This window comes from Trachurus japonicus, chromosome 6 (assembly GCF_045865225.1).
Source record: "Trachurus japonicus isolate A0001 chromosome 6, Traja_1.0".
Lineage (NCBI taxonomy): Eukaryota > Metazoa > Chordata > Actinopteri > Carangiformes > Carangidae > Trachurus > Trachurus japonicus.
The window spans coordinates 23,992,101-24,007,105 of record NC_140912.1 but is presented as its reverse complement, the minus strand read 5'-3'; the positions used below and the strand labels follow the sequence as shown (position 1 = coordinate 24,007,105).

The 15,005-nt window shown below is 40.3% G+C and overlaps 1 protein-coding gene across 1 annotated transcript; it reads right to left on the bottom strand.

Annotated features, from left to right (window-relative positions):
* Positions 1-684: 684 nt before the first annotated feature.
* fa2h (fatty acid 2-hydroxylase) lies at positions 685-9,912 on the bottom strand. The gene is made up of 6 exons (XM_085779913.1): positions 9,759-9,912; positions 4,791-4,933; positions 4,265-4,365; positions 3,772-3,944; positions 2,405-2,657; positions 685-1,633 (listed from the first exon to the last, which is right to left on the bottom strand). The coding sequence occupies exons 1-6, from the start codon at positions 9,816-9,818 to the stop codon at positions 1,566-1,568; spliced, it is 798 nt and encodes a 265-aa protein (XP_085636039.1). The 5' UTR covers positions 9,819-9,912; the 3' UTR covers positions 685-1,565.
* Between the last annotated feature and the right edge of the window lie 5,093 nt (positions 9,913-15,005).

Genomic DNA, 15,005 nt, shown 5'->3' with positions numbered 1-15,005 from the left:
ATCTCCTCCTCTGTACAACGCATAATACAAAATAGCTTTTTACATCTTTGTTTTTATCTTTCATGACAAAGAAAAAAAAAAAAAAAAAAGGAGAAGGACGCGGAGGAAACATACCTGCAAAAATATAACATCTCCACAGTAGCTTCAAACATTTCGAACTCTGCCTTACACGACATTAACAGTCAGCTTCGCGGGTAATAAATTAAATCTATACTGTCGCATGAATGTTAGCATGTTCAAATGTCTGAAAAGAAACTGTTTTCTGTTTCCAGATGGGATTTTTTGGTAACACTTTACAATAAAGGTCCCTTAATTAACTTTAGTTAGTACATTATTAAGCATTAATTAACTGTTTACAGATATATTAACAATCATTATTATGTATTACTTAGGATTAGGAGACACATTAATTAATGTAGCCTATTAGTAAGCAGTTAATTAATGTTTACTACTCAAAGTTAGTTAATAAATGTAAAAGTTGAATAATGTAATTAGTTATCATTATGTATGCATTACTCAGCATTAAATAACACATTAGTTTATATATTAATGCTTAATAATGTACTAACTAACGTTAATTAAGGGACCCTTATTGTAAAGTGTTACCGATTTTTTTTTTTTGGTTTTCTTCTAAAAATTAAAAACATGGCAGAGGGATTTTCTGTCGACTGTTACAAACAGCAGAGAGGAGAGGAGAGCTGTGACAGTGAGGAGGAAACAAGACGTATTCAAACTGCAGACAGTGCAGAAGGCAAAAAAATATATTTGTTTTTCCTGAGTTAGTTCACCTGGTGATTATTATTGGGGTGGGGTTGGGGGGTGGAGGGGGTCTATCTGTCTCACTTACAGTCCCTACACGCTCTTATCTGTCACACACTTTGCTCTTTCACTCTTTTGTCCACTTTCTTCGCCACATCTCTTCCACATCCTTCAACCATCCATCACTTCCTTTTCCCCTCTCTCCAAGCTCGGACAGTGTGTTGTATTGTGCTCTTGGCAAACGTTAGAAACTGAGTAAAACTCTCTGTTGTGTTTTGGACAAAATCTGCAGTATTCTTATAAACTTCTTTAAACCATAACAGTCTAAAGACATCGATGTCCATGTTTGTGTGCATGTGTATTTGTATGTGTCCCTCTTTCCCTCTATGGCGCAACTTGTAGCTGAATATTAAAACATCATGACAGTCAGGTGACGATGTGGCTGCAGCGGTCAGAGCAGTCAGAGCTGTGGTTTAGTTATTTAAAAAAAAAAAAAAAGCACACAAAGGCCTGGCAGCAGTGTGGAAATGACTGCGATGAGGAAATAGTGCAGCCTAATAACTGCCACACGCAAGATAACTAATCGGAAGTAAATCTGTTTGCTGTTAGGCGTTGCAGAGTGCACGGCTGGATTTGTTGCAGCGGCCCAGGAGTCTTCGAGAAGTACAGTACGTCTTCCTCCTCGGTTGTTACGGCTGCAGAGACTGAACTAATGGTTGTCAGGGCGGAGATACGTAGCATGTGGGCTGGTTAGAAAAGAGAGTGGCTGACAAGTCTTATGCCCCGTCAGGAGAGCTGCTTCGCTGTTAGAACTTCTCATCGGGGATGACTGTGTTGAAGGGGTGATCCCAGAATGTGGAGGTGATCCCAAAACCTGGAGAGGAAAACAAAGATTGTGTCGATTGATTGGTTGATCAGATCAGAAAAACACAGACCTTAAAGGGATAGTTTAACATTTTGGCAAATCGGCCCATTGCCATAATCCCTATGGTTTTAGGAGTAGGTTTGTTACCTTTAATTGTCGGTGCAAGCTATTTTTAGAACGGCGGAGCAGAGCCACGAGCTGCTCAGAGCTACGCTACGGAGGCTAATGGGATTTCTTGGTTTCCCTCATCAAACTCATCAAATACACAATCCAACAACTCCAAAACGCTTTGGTGGACAAGTTGTGACCTGCACATTCACCACGACGGGAACGTGCATCAGCGGTTTTGCATGATTTTACCTCTAAAACAACTCTGTCTCGTAACATTCTGTTATTATCTCATAGCATGGTGAATGTGCAGGTCACAACTTGTCCACCAGAGCGTTTTGGAGTTGTTGGATTGTGTATTTGATGAGTTTGATGAGGGAAAGCAAGAAATCCCATGAGCCTCCGTAGCGTAGCTCTGAGCAGCTTGCGGCACTGCACCAACAATTAAAGGTAACGAACCTACTGCTATGACTATAGGGATTATTATGTAACTCGTTACAGGGAGAATGGAGGCGTATACAACGTTATGTACCACTCTATTGATTGATTTCTCTCCGGCTTTGTTGTAAACAAATGCACATGGCCAACAAAACAGCGGAAAACCGACCGGACTTGCATAGTTCCCCTTTAACTTCAACCTTAAAATGTTTCAGACTGGGTTCCAGTGCTCACCTGCTCTCTGGTGTTCGAAGTGGTGTTTGACGTGGTAGGCCTTCAGGCCGTACATATATGAGCCTCTCTTTGGCGAGCCGTAATGCAGGTAATAGTGGATCATATCGTACACGACGTATCCGCACAGTCCTCCGACGAACACGGACGTCCCAAGGATCTTTGGGAGCATGCTGCACAGGATTGCATAGAAACTTCCCACCACTAAGGAGGCCAGGACGGGCGGGAAGACCAGCCGAGAGCCGTCAAATGGAGACTGTGGAGAAAAGAGGTTGGAAGTGACAGTTTGTACCAAGAAAAAAAGGGTAAAAGTTGAATTTATCAACAGTATTGTAACTAGTTTTTCTACTGTGATGTAAAAGTGAATCTACTGTGCATTCAGAAAGTATCCAGACACCTTTACTTCACATGTCGTTATTTTGCAATCTCATGCTATAATTGTTTGAATTCATTCATCCCCCACATCAATCCACATTTAATCTTTCACAGTGACATAAAAGTTGTAAAATTCGAAAGTCGAAATGGTCGTAAATTTACCAAAAATTGAGCCATGAGGAAAGGACTATACAAAAGGCCCCAATAAAATTTCCTTAAAAAAAAAAAATCACAGTGGCCTCCATAATTTATACGAAGGAAACATTTAGAACAACCAGGACAGCGCCACCTGGACAAAGGAAGTTTCTCAGTGGTAGCGAGAGATTATTCTAAACTTCTCACATAAAGTTTATTCTTGGAGATTTTACTGGATAAAAAAAACAGGACTTCTTCATCTAAACTGCTGATGATATTGATATTAAGTTACCTGTAGCCAGGAAGTCCAGCTGCTGTGGTGCTCTTTGGTGCAAAACACATTTTTATGACCATGAGTGAGCATGACACACTGGATGTCCGGTCTATTGCTGACTTTGTTTGGGTGTGTGCATGAGGAGGATTTATGATCTGGCTCTGTGATGCAATGACTTATAAATAGACGAATAAAGTTGATCGATTGCTTGAAAAAAGACTCTGCTCAAGGTGCTTTATCTAAAAACTAATACTTTTCCCAATGTGAAATATATTTCAGCTTTTACTTCTTAATAAATTGGGGGGAAAAAATCTAAAATTATATTTTTGCTTTATGCGTGATAAATTTATGAATTAATCTAAATACATTTAGCAATTTTAACATAAAACTGCAACATAACAAAATGTGAACGATGTGAAGAGGAAAAGAGCAGTTTGTTTCCTGCTATATAAAATTATTTGAATGGTAACCACTCATAATGCCATAAAGCATAATGTCATCATAAAGCAGACGTGCTGCATGATTAAACCAGTTTTATGACGATGTGCCACAGCGACAGTGTGTGTGTGTGTGTGTGTGTGTGTACCTTGTGGTGCTGTCCGTGCAGGAGGAAGTGTAGCGTGATGAGGTAGTAGTTATGGGCTGGCGGTTTCATGTGAAAGACGAAGCGATGGATGCAGTACTCGATGAACGACCACAAGAACCAGCCCATCAAAAAGAGCAGTGGGAAAACGTACTTATGGACTGGGATGGAGAAGTCTGGCAACACACACACACACACAGTTACACACACACACACACACACACACACACACACACACACACACACACACACACACACACACACACACACACACACACACACACACACACACACACACACACAGATACACACATGAATACACACTGACTGGTGATGAAAACGATGGAAACAAATACATGGTGTGTTATGTTTATGAGTGTTGATGTTTATCCAGGCAAGAAAACGAAGGTGCTAGTGTCTCTGCAGCTTGTGTGTGTGTGTGTGTGTGTGTGCGTGCGCCATGCATTGCATAGGGTGGCAGGTGTGTGTGTGTTACCTGAAGTGAGGGCTATCCTCGTGCTGCCCTTTGCCAGGGTGGTGTAGCAGTAGAAGCTGAGATAAAACGCAATAGGAAGCCACACCACTGGTACCCAGTACCTGTGTCAAGACAACAGACCAACTCTTTACACAACTTTCAACATATAAAGTCTCATTTTCAGAAAAAATGTTTTCAATAACGGAGAAAATATGGGTGTTGAAAATGGGCAACTATCAACTAGAGCAGCAGCTTTTAGGGAAAGCATTGAAACTACTAGCAGAAGGTGCAGCATACTCATAAAGTATGACAAAGTCAACAGGCTCCAGGCTGCAAAAAAATAATATGATTACTTCCTGTTATACATTTATGGCCCTAACTTATTATTAACTGATATAAAGATATGTAGGTCAGGATGTTAGGAGTGGGTCAAAGTGCCTCAAAGCAGACTGGACTGGACTGGAGAAATATCACATGTATGATATCTTCTAAATTATTATTACTGAACTGTACTCTATAATTATGAAAATAAAGTATCCTGTCTTACCAGGAAGTCTTGGTGCTGGCCTCCATGAAGGGGTTTCCAAACAGTCTAATGGGTCTGTCGACCGGCTGGTGAACCCATGCGTCATATTTCTCTCCGAGGTGGCCGACCTGCCACGCCAAGGGCTTCCCCCAGTCCACCAGATCCTGTGGAGAGATCAGCAGTGATGTATCAGCCGAATGCTTTCTGTAATATCCTGGAGATTATAAACTACCTGTCCAAAAAAAAGAAAAAGTCACATGTTGGATTTAACTTAGCTAATAGGTAAGAGCCTCCCATTGGATAATTACTGTACTAGATGATTATGTTTCAGCTGGCAACAACGTATTTAACCTTGGCTGGTGCAGTCTCATTTCTTAAACAACCATGTCAGAAGACACATCCTGTGGTCGTGGAAAAGATGTTAATCTGTTTCAGAAGGGTCATCAAGCAAATAAAACATCTAAGGAGATTGTTGAGAATAAAATTGGGTTAAGAACTGACCAACGCTTATTAAAATCTTTGAAAAAGTAATGCAACTATGGACGGAAATAAATGTTGTGACATTGCAGAAGCTTATCGAAACGATGCCACAGCAAATGTGTGCCGTAATCAAAGCTAAAAGTGGTCCAACAAAATATTAGAGTGTGTGACTTTTTGGACAGGCTGTGTATTACTGTAACGGTTGCCACCGGGAGGGAAAGCATGACTTTACTCCAGCAGGTGGCAGCAGAGAGTTAACAACTGTTGAACTTCACCACTTCACAGGCACCGGTCAATCCAGGAAGTAACTATGAAGTGTTTGTTTGTGTCTGCGTGCGCCTTTTCAGGTTTACTTTGGTGTAACTGAATAGCTGCCAGCAGTAACTGAATCTTTATTTATTTTTTATTTTTTCATTTTGTCATGATGAGTCCAAAGACCAGAGATTTACAAGCTCTTTATGAGCTGCTACATGTTTAGGGCTCCATGTGAACAACTGAAGCCATGGTGTGGTTTGAACAACAAACATTGCATTGCATTCGTGTTTAACACTGATCTGTGGTCAGTTGTCTTGTTTCCTCAGGTTAACACACATCAGGTGATGAAAGCAAGGGGGGAGTGCAGCTGATCACGAGTCAGAAACAAGACGGGAACCACAATCACTGTAGCGAAGATCACATCAAACACACAAAGATCAATCAGAGAGTCGGCGCTCACATCTACATTTCAGCTGTGATACTTCAGGAGGAGCATCCATCCCCCTGTGTTTTCTAAAGGATGCTGATCTTTTAGGAAGTGATGATGACTGTTGTTACCTAGGCGATGGTGTCTTGCTTATGACACTCCTCCGAGGACACTGGTATCAGGCACGGGCTGACACAGGTAGATTACGCCCTGACAGGGTAATTCCAGCTAAATAAAGGTTGTCATGCAGCAGATAACGTGATTATCACACAAAGCCTCAAGATCAGGAGATGTTTCCTCCTGAGCTCTATTTTCTACCACACAATGTGATTATTTTTATTTTTTCCCCTCTCCCTGCAGAACAAAAACACCTGAGTGGAAAAATACTAAGAAAAGCAAACCCCTAACCCAACCAGATACCAGTTAACACAAATCAATGCAGCAGAACCTGAGATACTGTCTTTCTGTATTCCATACATTCCTCCTGTCGAAACCTGCTGCCTACATTACCCACAATGCAACTCAACCTCCGGCCACTCAGTCAGAGATTTGGTTGTGAGATGCTGATTTAGCCTCATGTCACTATTGTCGAGCAAAGACGAGGAGTAGCTAGTGGGCGGACACTGTTTTTAATGTCTACACTTAAAGGGATACTTCACCCAAAATTGATAATTCACCAATCATCTATTCAATGCCATGCCAAGGAAGGGTTTGGAGAACTTTGAAAACGCTTTTGGGGTTTCAGAGGGGATCCGACTGACAACGGATTTTCATATAATGGTGGCGGATAGTGCTCACTTTTGAATCGTCCAAAACACACATGCAAATACCTCCATACTGCTCGTCCGTACTGACCCAAGTGTCCTGAAGCCGCCACATGAAAAAGTTGTTAGGAAAAAATGAATGTGATCTCTGTTTTTAGCCTTGTTGTAGCAGTAGCTCCCAGTGGCTCTGTTGATGTTTGCTGCGAGATGTTTGTTCGTCGTTGTAAACCATTGGATGTACCGTATGATGTAAACATGGAAGAACATCTCGCAGCAAATCTCGCGTAGCCACTGGGAGCTACTGCTACAACAAGGCTAAAAACAGAGATCAAATTATTTTTATCCGAACAACTTTTTCATGTGGCGGCTTCAGGACACTTGGGTCAGTACGGACGAGCAGTATGGAGGTATTTGGATGTTTCATAGTGTGTGTTTTGGACGATTCAAAAGTGAGTGCTATCCGCCGCCATTATAAATAATAATATATTATGTACATTCTGCTCTCTCAACTCAATGCCTATCAAAATAACATAACAAAATCACAACAGCTTGTTCCTTGTGAGCTATAGCCAGATATCCACGTTGATAACTCTGGACAAACTCTGCTTTTCTTGTTCTTGTCAGTCAATAAAGTTTAGTGCACGCGTCAGCTTTTATTAGACTGAGAGAAAAGGTTCATCTTTCAAAGACATTTTGTCTCGCTCCTTTAAAAAGAAGAAGAGAAACTGTCTTGTGGTGGGTATACTCACACTTGTGACATGGTGCACCATCGACACATCATGACACTTAAAAAACGGACACCTCAACTAAGTGTCAACAACAACTGCTTGATGAATATTTCTCACATTTTATCTCATTAGTACATAATGTGACATTATTATAAAGCTAAATAATTCTACTTAAGCAAAGAGGAGCGATAACAAGTAATAAAACAGTGAAATATTATTCACTGTCACTCTGGTATTTTCTGATCTACCAGGTAATTATTAAAAATGGAAATTCACAGTCAATATTTACTCTGAATATCAGCAAATGCCAGTGATACTAAAGTTTTCTCTCAAAGCTAAATGTAAAAAGCAGAAGTTTGCTCATTAGAACAGAGATAAGGACGCTAAGCTTGCTTCTGACAATTTTGCTTCTAAAATTACCATGTGAGAAAAGACAAAAGAAACTGGGCCACATGTATGTGTGAAGATATGACACACTTTTCTGTGGTGACACACACACACACACCCATCCACACACACACACACACTCACTCACCGCTGTCCTGCTGCTCACAACAGGTGGGAATCTAAACACTTCACAATGACGCTTTCTGCTCACACATCTAATGACTTGGAGTGAATAATTGCTCTTACAAGTCAAACTGTAATCCTAAAAACACAGTGAAACATTTTCTGATGTTCAGTTTCTCATGTTTGTTTGTTTTGTTAAGTTACAACATGATGAATGTGGTAACGCTGCAGTGAGACTTAACATTAAAGCCTCGTGTATTTGAAACTCACTTATTGAAATCAAACCACGATGGGGCTTTATGATGGGAGTGTCCAGGGCTGATGACTCATTTTGAAATGACAACACAACACAACGCTATAAATGGAGGTACAACAGTTAAATCACTGGGTTTTTATTGGAACAAATGAATGATTCAGTGCAGCCGTGAAGAGCGTTAAAGCTTAGGAGGAAAGCGAAGGTCTGACTTTACGATGTCAACAGTCAAGAGCTGTGCATCCTACTCACTGCGCCGATGCCTGGCAACAGAGTGGACAAGACAGACTGGTTAACTGTGGCGTCACATCGTGCTGTACAACGCTGACCCGGTGCACTGACGCAGCCCATGAACTGTTTGTCCACCGGTCAATTTATCAATCTGCTCAATCACACGAACAAGAATTTAATGAATGAACGAGTCTTAATGTGCTTGTGAGTGTGGACAAACGGTTCACAGGGACGGACAGGGCGCTCGCTTCTCTGTGTGACCAAGGTAATGAATGACTTCGGTATTCAGGAGTGCACAACGATATCACACACTGCAGCTCCTCCTGGTCAAATATTACTTTTTTTTTTTTTTTTTTTTTAGAAAATGCTTATCAAAAGTAAATTTTTATGTGAAAATATTGTTGGATTATTCCACATTACAGGCCTGATACAATATTGATACAAACTATTGACTGACTGACGATATACTAAAGAATAAAATGCTTTTAGAAATATGATTCAAAGCCAGTGGAGCAACTAAAAGAATAGTTTTCCTATTTTGTAAGGCAATGATGAAGTTGGGTAGCTGTAAAAATGAAAAAGGAAATATTTAACATGAAAGCAAACATTTTTTTTTTTAATATCAAAGGTGGACTGAGAAGTCAGAGTACTTGTTAAGGGCTTGTACTTGTACTTGTAAGTGTTTAGTGGAGTTAAAGTCAATAAACAACTAACTAATAAAAGTACAGATACTCAAAAGTAATTGTACATTTCTGCATAATTAAATCACAAAATAAAAGCAAGTGTAATCTGTGATGGCAAAAAAATTGTGATTAAACTGCACTAACAAAATGTTGGTGGTTACAAAGGGATTATATGGATGTGTTGTTTTAAACAGCGTGGGTGAGATAGGCGACAGGTGTGAGATCTAGTAACACTCACCACTTTGATTCAGCATTGTGTTTTCATTAAATATTAACCTGGACAGCCTGTAAAGTTCCTACAGGTCACCAGCAGACTAAACTACAACAACTGGCAATGGAAAGTAATTAAAAAAGTAATTAAATGTAACTTTGATGAAGTAACTAAAGCAGTCTGTGTGTGTTTCTACATGTTTCTACATGCTCCTCTCTCACAGTGTGGGAACCGCACGATGAACTAACAAACAGGGACATTTTTGGAGAGGGGCAAGGTGAATAACCTCATGGTTGTTCATCTAACACACACAGGTTTGGTCACCCTTGTTCCTGTCCAGAGCAGTAAACCTCTGTGCTATTCAACAAACAGGCACACCCACCCCCTGTCATCACATACCAGTTCAAGCCAAAAAGTACACACACACACACACACACATAAATGTACCTTCTCCAGGTCCACAGAGCTGCAGCGGTTGTACGGGGAGTCCTCGTCCTCCTCTTTCATCTTCGCGTCTGTCGTCTTCTCTGGCTCCTCTCCTCCTGTCTGTTCGTCGGCCTTCCTCCTCTCCCTCAGAGTCTGAAGAGAAACAAGACAGAAACAGAAGAAAGAAGGTGAACTGATGATTCAGATCTGAGGAGATGGACAGACAGACGGACCGGTGATTAAATTCATGGTCGTGTCAACCTCTGCTTTGCCTCAGGCTAAGGTTTCCCCAAAGATAAACATGACCTGTTTACATTATGGCTATGAAATGGTCAGGATGTACAGGTACTAATCCCTGTATACATGTAGTGTGTGTGTGTGTTTGTAATACGAGATGCACGATCCATTATTTCAAGATGAACTGCCCTCTGCTCTTTGAATACAACACCATCATCATCGTGTGACATAATAAAAGGCAATGGCCCCACGTGACATGAACCATAACTTTACATTTACAGTCCTCAACCTTTGAACAACCACTGTTTGTTTGAAAAACATCTACCGCAGGGATAACCCTGTAGCAGCCACGTGGGATTCAGGGCTTTACCTTATTCAATAGGACACTGTGATCAAAGATGTTGTCTTAAATAATTCTTTCTGCTACACAGGTTTTTTGCTTTAAAATGTGAATTAATCCTGTTGTAGACAAGTTAATGTGTTGAAAATGCATCTTTTCCACACTTCCTGTGATTTTTCACAATGGTTAAGACGCTGACAAATGAGGTTTAGTGAAATTTCAGTCAAGAAGACCATCTCCTCCTCATGCACATCTTCGGATTTACAAGCACTTTTGCTGTTACTCAGTTTCCCTTCATCACATCAACCATAGCCGCCAGACCTTAAATGGGTCATTTCCATAGCGATCAACTTCCTGCTGGGGTCAAAGGGTCCAAACTTTATTCCCTCTGTTCACAATAAATATCACTTGACTGAAGTTTCTCATACTGACTCTCCTGTTCCTCTTTTCAGCAGCTCCTGATTGAACTACCGGAAGTGCTAACTGTGGCTGCCCCACATGCAGACACGACACCACCACGACCACAGCGCTTTTATGGTTTCCATTTGCATAGGATGTCTATTCTGTCAAACCCAAGTCACTGTTGTACTTTTAGAAATCTTTGACTGAGATCGTGGAAAATTTGAGCATCATTTAGCATCAATAACTAGATGTTATTAGAGGGGAAGCCTCTGATTTATACAAGCTATCTGGTTTCATGGAAACAAAATAAGAATATCGTTTAGATAAATGAGAAGCGATTAAGTATAAAGTTATAGTCTGATCTTTGTTGGACTGATATTCTCCACAACAACAAAAAAAGAAAGAACAAACCTAAGTTGACACCATACCAAATACAGCATTATGTCCTTGTATTGAAAACATGTCAACTCTAAAAGACCACCATGAATCATTGTGGTATTAACACCCATCCAATGCAGGATAGAAGAGCGGTTGTTGTTTTAAGGTGGAAATGTCATGAGCAATGGCTGCGGTGACCTTGCCAGTTAGAGTGATTTCCACTGGTAACCTAGTTTGAGTAAAAAAAAAAAAGAAACGGTCACACATACGCACACCACACTTGTTGACCAGACTTAGATTGCATTAAAATTAGCAGTTTAATGCATGAGGGTAAAATGGAAGCAGTGTGCATGACTCACAGGAGATAAGTGTTTGAAAAGTGGATACCTATATGTACGTTTTTACCATGTTGATGTTTAAATCTTTTAACAAACATGAACACAAGTAAATGGATTCTTTATAGATATAAAATAAATGCCCTTTTCACTCTCTCGTGTATGTTTGAAGCTGTAATCTCATCAGTCTCAGACCGGCCCTCTGACACAACAGGACCACACATCTAAAAGACAGATACGTATGCTGCATTTTTGATTTATTGAACTACGAGGACAGTGAAGAGCTGGAATTAAGTAAAGAGAGTAAAGTAAAGTAAATTTACATATGCAAGACATGCAAGAGGAAGAAGGAGAAGAACCTGTGTGCACATGGGTAACATTAGCAATGCACATTATTAACCTATCTATCATTTCTTGAGATGTGTGCCTACAGTATTGGTTGGCATGTTAAATAAAAAAAAGTGCATGAATGGAACTGCTTTGGTGTCAGTCCTTAATGTAAACATCACCATATTTGACAATGCACTTGGTTAGAGGTGCAACAGCATTATTAGCTCTCTGAGAATCTCATTCATATATACATGTACATACAAAACTGAGAAATCTGTGAACTGAATCGATTTTAACATCAACGAAAATCTTTCAACCTGAGCGAGATTCTGCAAAAACATCCATTCTTTGCATGTCCTCTCGATACTTCAGTACGGGAGACAAAGAGATGTTTATTTACCTGCTTCCTCTTAGTGTCTGACTAAACACTTAATATAAACAAGAAGTGTCATTAAAGTGGTTATTATCTCATGATCTCTCCTCTCTGATCTGATCCCAGGTTGGTTCCTCTGCAGTGCTCATCCTTTGAGTTTGCTACTGGTCGTTGGTTCCCATCAGTCAATTGAAATATTTATCAGCTTGATGGGTACACACACACGCACACACACACACACACACGCACACACACACACACACACACAGACAGGTCCCCTATGGTTTGTTACTAACATCACCTTAGCAATTCAACACCTACAGAGGCAATGTTACACCCTCCATTATCACGCTGCGCTAAAGCAAAAAAGAAATGGGAAACAATGGGACCATTAACCTGTCCTGTCATTCCTGGAAGAATAGATTTGATGTAACTCACTCTGAGCTCTGACGTCTAGTGACACCAGATCCAGTTATTTAATCTTACGTACTGTAATGTAGTGATCAGCTCTCATCTACAGTACAACATACACAGAAAGAACTCTGTCAGATTATCTATATAAAATCAATACTACTACTAATGCATGGTAATGACAGAGCCAGAGGCGTAATGTTAAACCCTTTTAGCAAAAAACTAGTTTCCCTGGCATCCACATCCTATAGCTCGATCTTAATACGGTGAAAACCACTGACAGTGATGACAGCTGCAGTGATCCACAGCTTCTATGGATTAAAAAAAAATCTATTTTAAATTGCTACATATAGTACTGTAGTCTACTTACACTATTTTCGGGTCTTTTTACACATGACAACATAAGGAAGTTGAGGCTTCCTGCTGCAAACTCTCACATGCTTTGGGTAGTTAGTTAATTTTACCTAAAGGGATAGTTTGACATTTTGGCAAATTGGCCCATTGCCATAATCGCTATAGTCATAGCAGTAGGTTTGTTACCTTTAATTGTCCGTGCAAGCTATTTTTAGAACGGTGGAGCAGAGCCGCGAGCTGCTCAGAGCTACGCTACAGAGGCTCACGGGATTTCTTGGTTTCCCTCATCAAACTTGTCAAATACACAATCCAACAACTCCAAAACGCTCTGGTGGACAAGTTGTTATGGCAATGGGCCAATTTGCCAAAATGTTGAAAAAAAAGTCTGTATAAAAAAAAGATTGTTTGAAGAAAAAAGATGTTTAATAATCATCTGCCTACAGTGATCAATTTGTCCTGAACAGATTGGGTCAGCCACTATTTATATGAATGTTAATAATTATTTTTATTTTTTTTAACAATTGAACAAATTAATATCACCATCAGTGAGGATTTACAATCAGTAGAGTGACTTTAGTTTCGTGTTGTTAAGGGTGACACTGCACATAGTGACACAGACCTCATATCAACACACACACTTTGTAACACAAAGCAGCACACACACACACACACTTCTTTGGGTTTGCTAACACATGCATGCACAGTGCACACACCAAAACAAGCAGTGTGATCATTTTTATATCGGTGAAAGAATGGAGCAGACACACCCTCGGTATCAGCAGCAGCCGTGGCGTACGTGAGCCTCTGAGGTAATGTGTGTGTCTGTGTGTGTGTGTGTCAGGTGATTGGAGCTGTGCGGCATTGATGAACTCGTCAGGTGTGGTGGTTTGCAGGGGGGTGTGGTCGGTATTAGGAATGCGAACGTCCAAACGGGTTTTAATAGAAACCGGAGGAGCAGCTTATTTTATTTCATTCTACAGGGCGATGAAGATGATCCTGAATCGTGTTTGGAGACGACCATGGCACTTTGACTGTGTGTTTCTGGAGGTTTACAAAGTCTACTCCACTCATGGCAACAACAAAATAAAACAACTGAGTGAAACCTAACAACACTATTCATCGTGACGCCTTTATGTAGGCTACCACAGGAAAGTTAATACGATCACGTCATGTTTTGTTAACAATTGATGTGCAGTCAAATACAACCGCACCACAAAGTACAACCTCATAACAATCTGTACAAATCAAACCATAAACAAATGGACTGCTGGTACTGGTGTTTGTTCATTCCAGCCAAATTCATCCATCACACTAGTGCTACTTGTCTCATAAAACGCTGTGGTGCATAGCACATCATGGAATTTATTTTTTACTAACCATTTACTAACATTTTATTTACTCAATTGGCTCTATGCGCAGCTCCACTACTTCCTGAACTTAAGGCAGCTCCTTTGTTTCCTGTCTTACATTATTGGACAAACTGATTAATCCAGGTGTGTCTGACCATTGTGACTACTCAGACACACCTGGATTAATCAGTTTGTCCAATAAGGAAATAAAAGTGCTGCCTTAAGTTCAGGAAGTAGTGGAGCTGTGCATAGAGCCAATAACCATTCTCCACAGCTCTTTCTTCAGGGGCCCGTTTCAGAAAGCAGGTTCAACAAACTCTGAGTTAAAGCCTTAACTCTAGGTAGTGTTCGGTTTCAGAACAGGTGAAACCAGTTAGTTCAATCAACTCTGAGTTACTTTGACCCTGAGTTTAGCTCGTGCACGAGGAGACGAAAAGCCCTCATCAAGCGAAAAAAAAAAAAAAGCCTTGCCCCTCCTAAAAAAAAAAAAAAAAAAAAGTTTTATCTGGAGAGTTCCACTTATTCAACATTGTGTGTTTGAGCAGGTGCAACTCAACAGGCACAAACAAACTTGGCGGCAACTAAAGATGAAATATAATAATAGCCTATAGTTTGGGTGTGGTATACAACTAAAGATGAAATATATTAAAAATATAGTTTGGGTGTGGTATACAACTAAAGATGAAATATATTAATAGCCTATAGTTTGGGTGTGGTATACAACTAAAGATGAAATATATTAATAGCCTATAGTTTGGG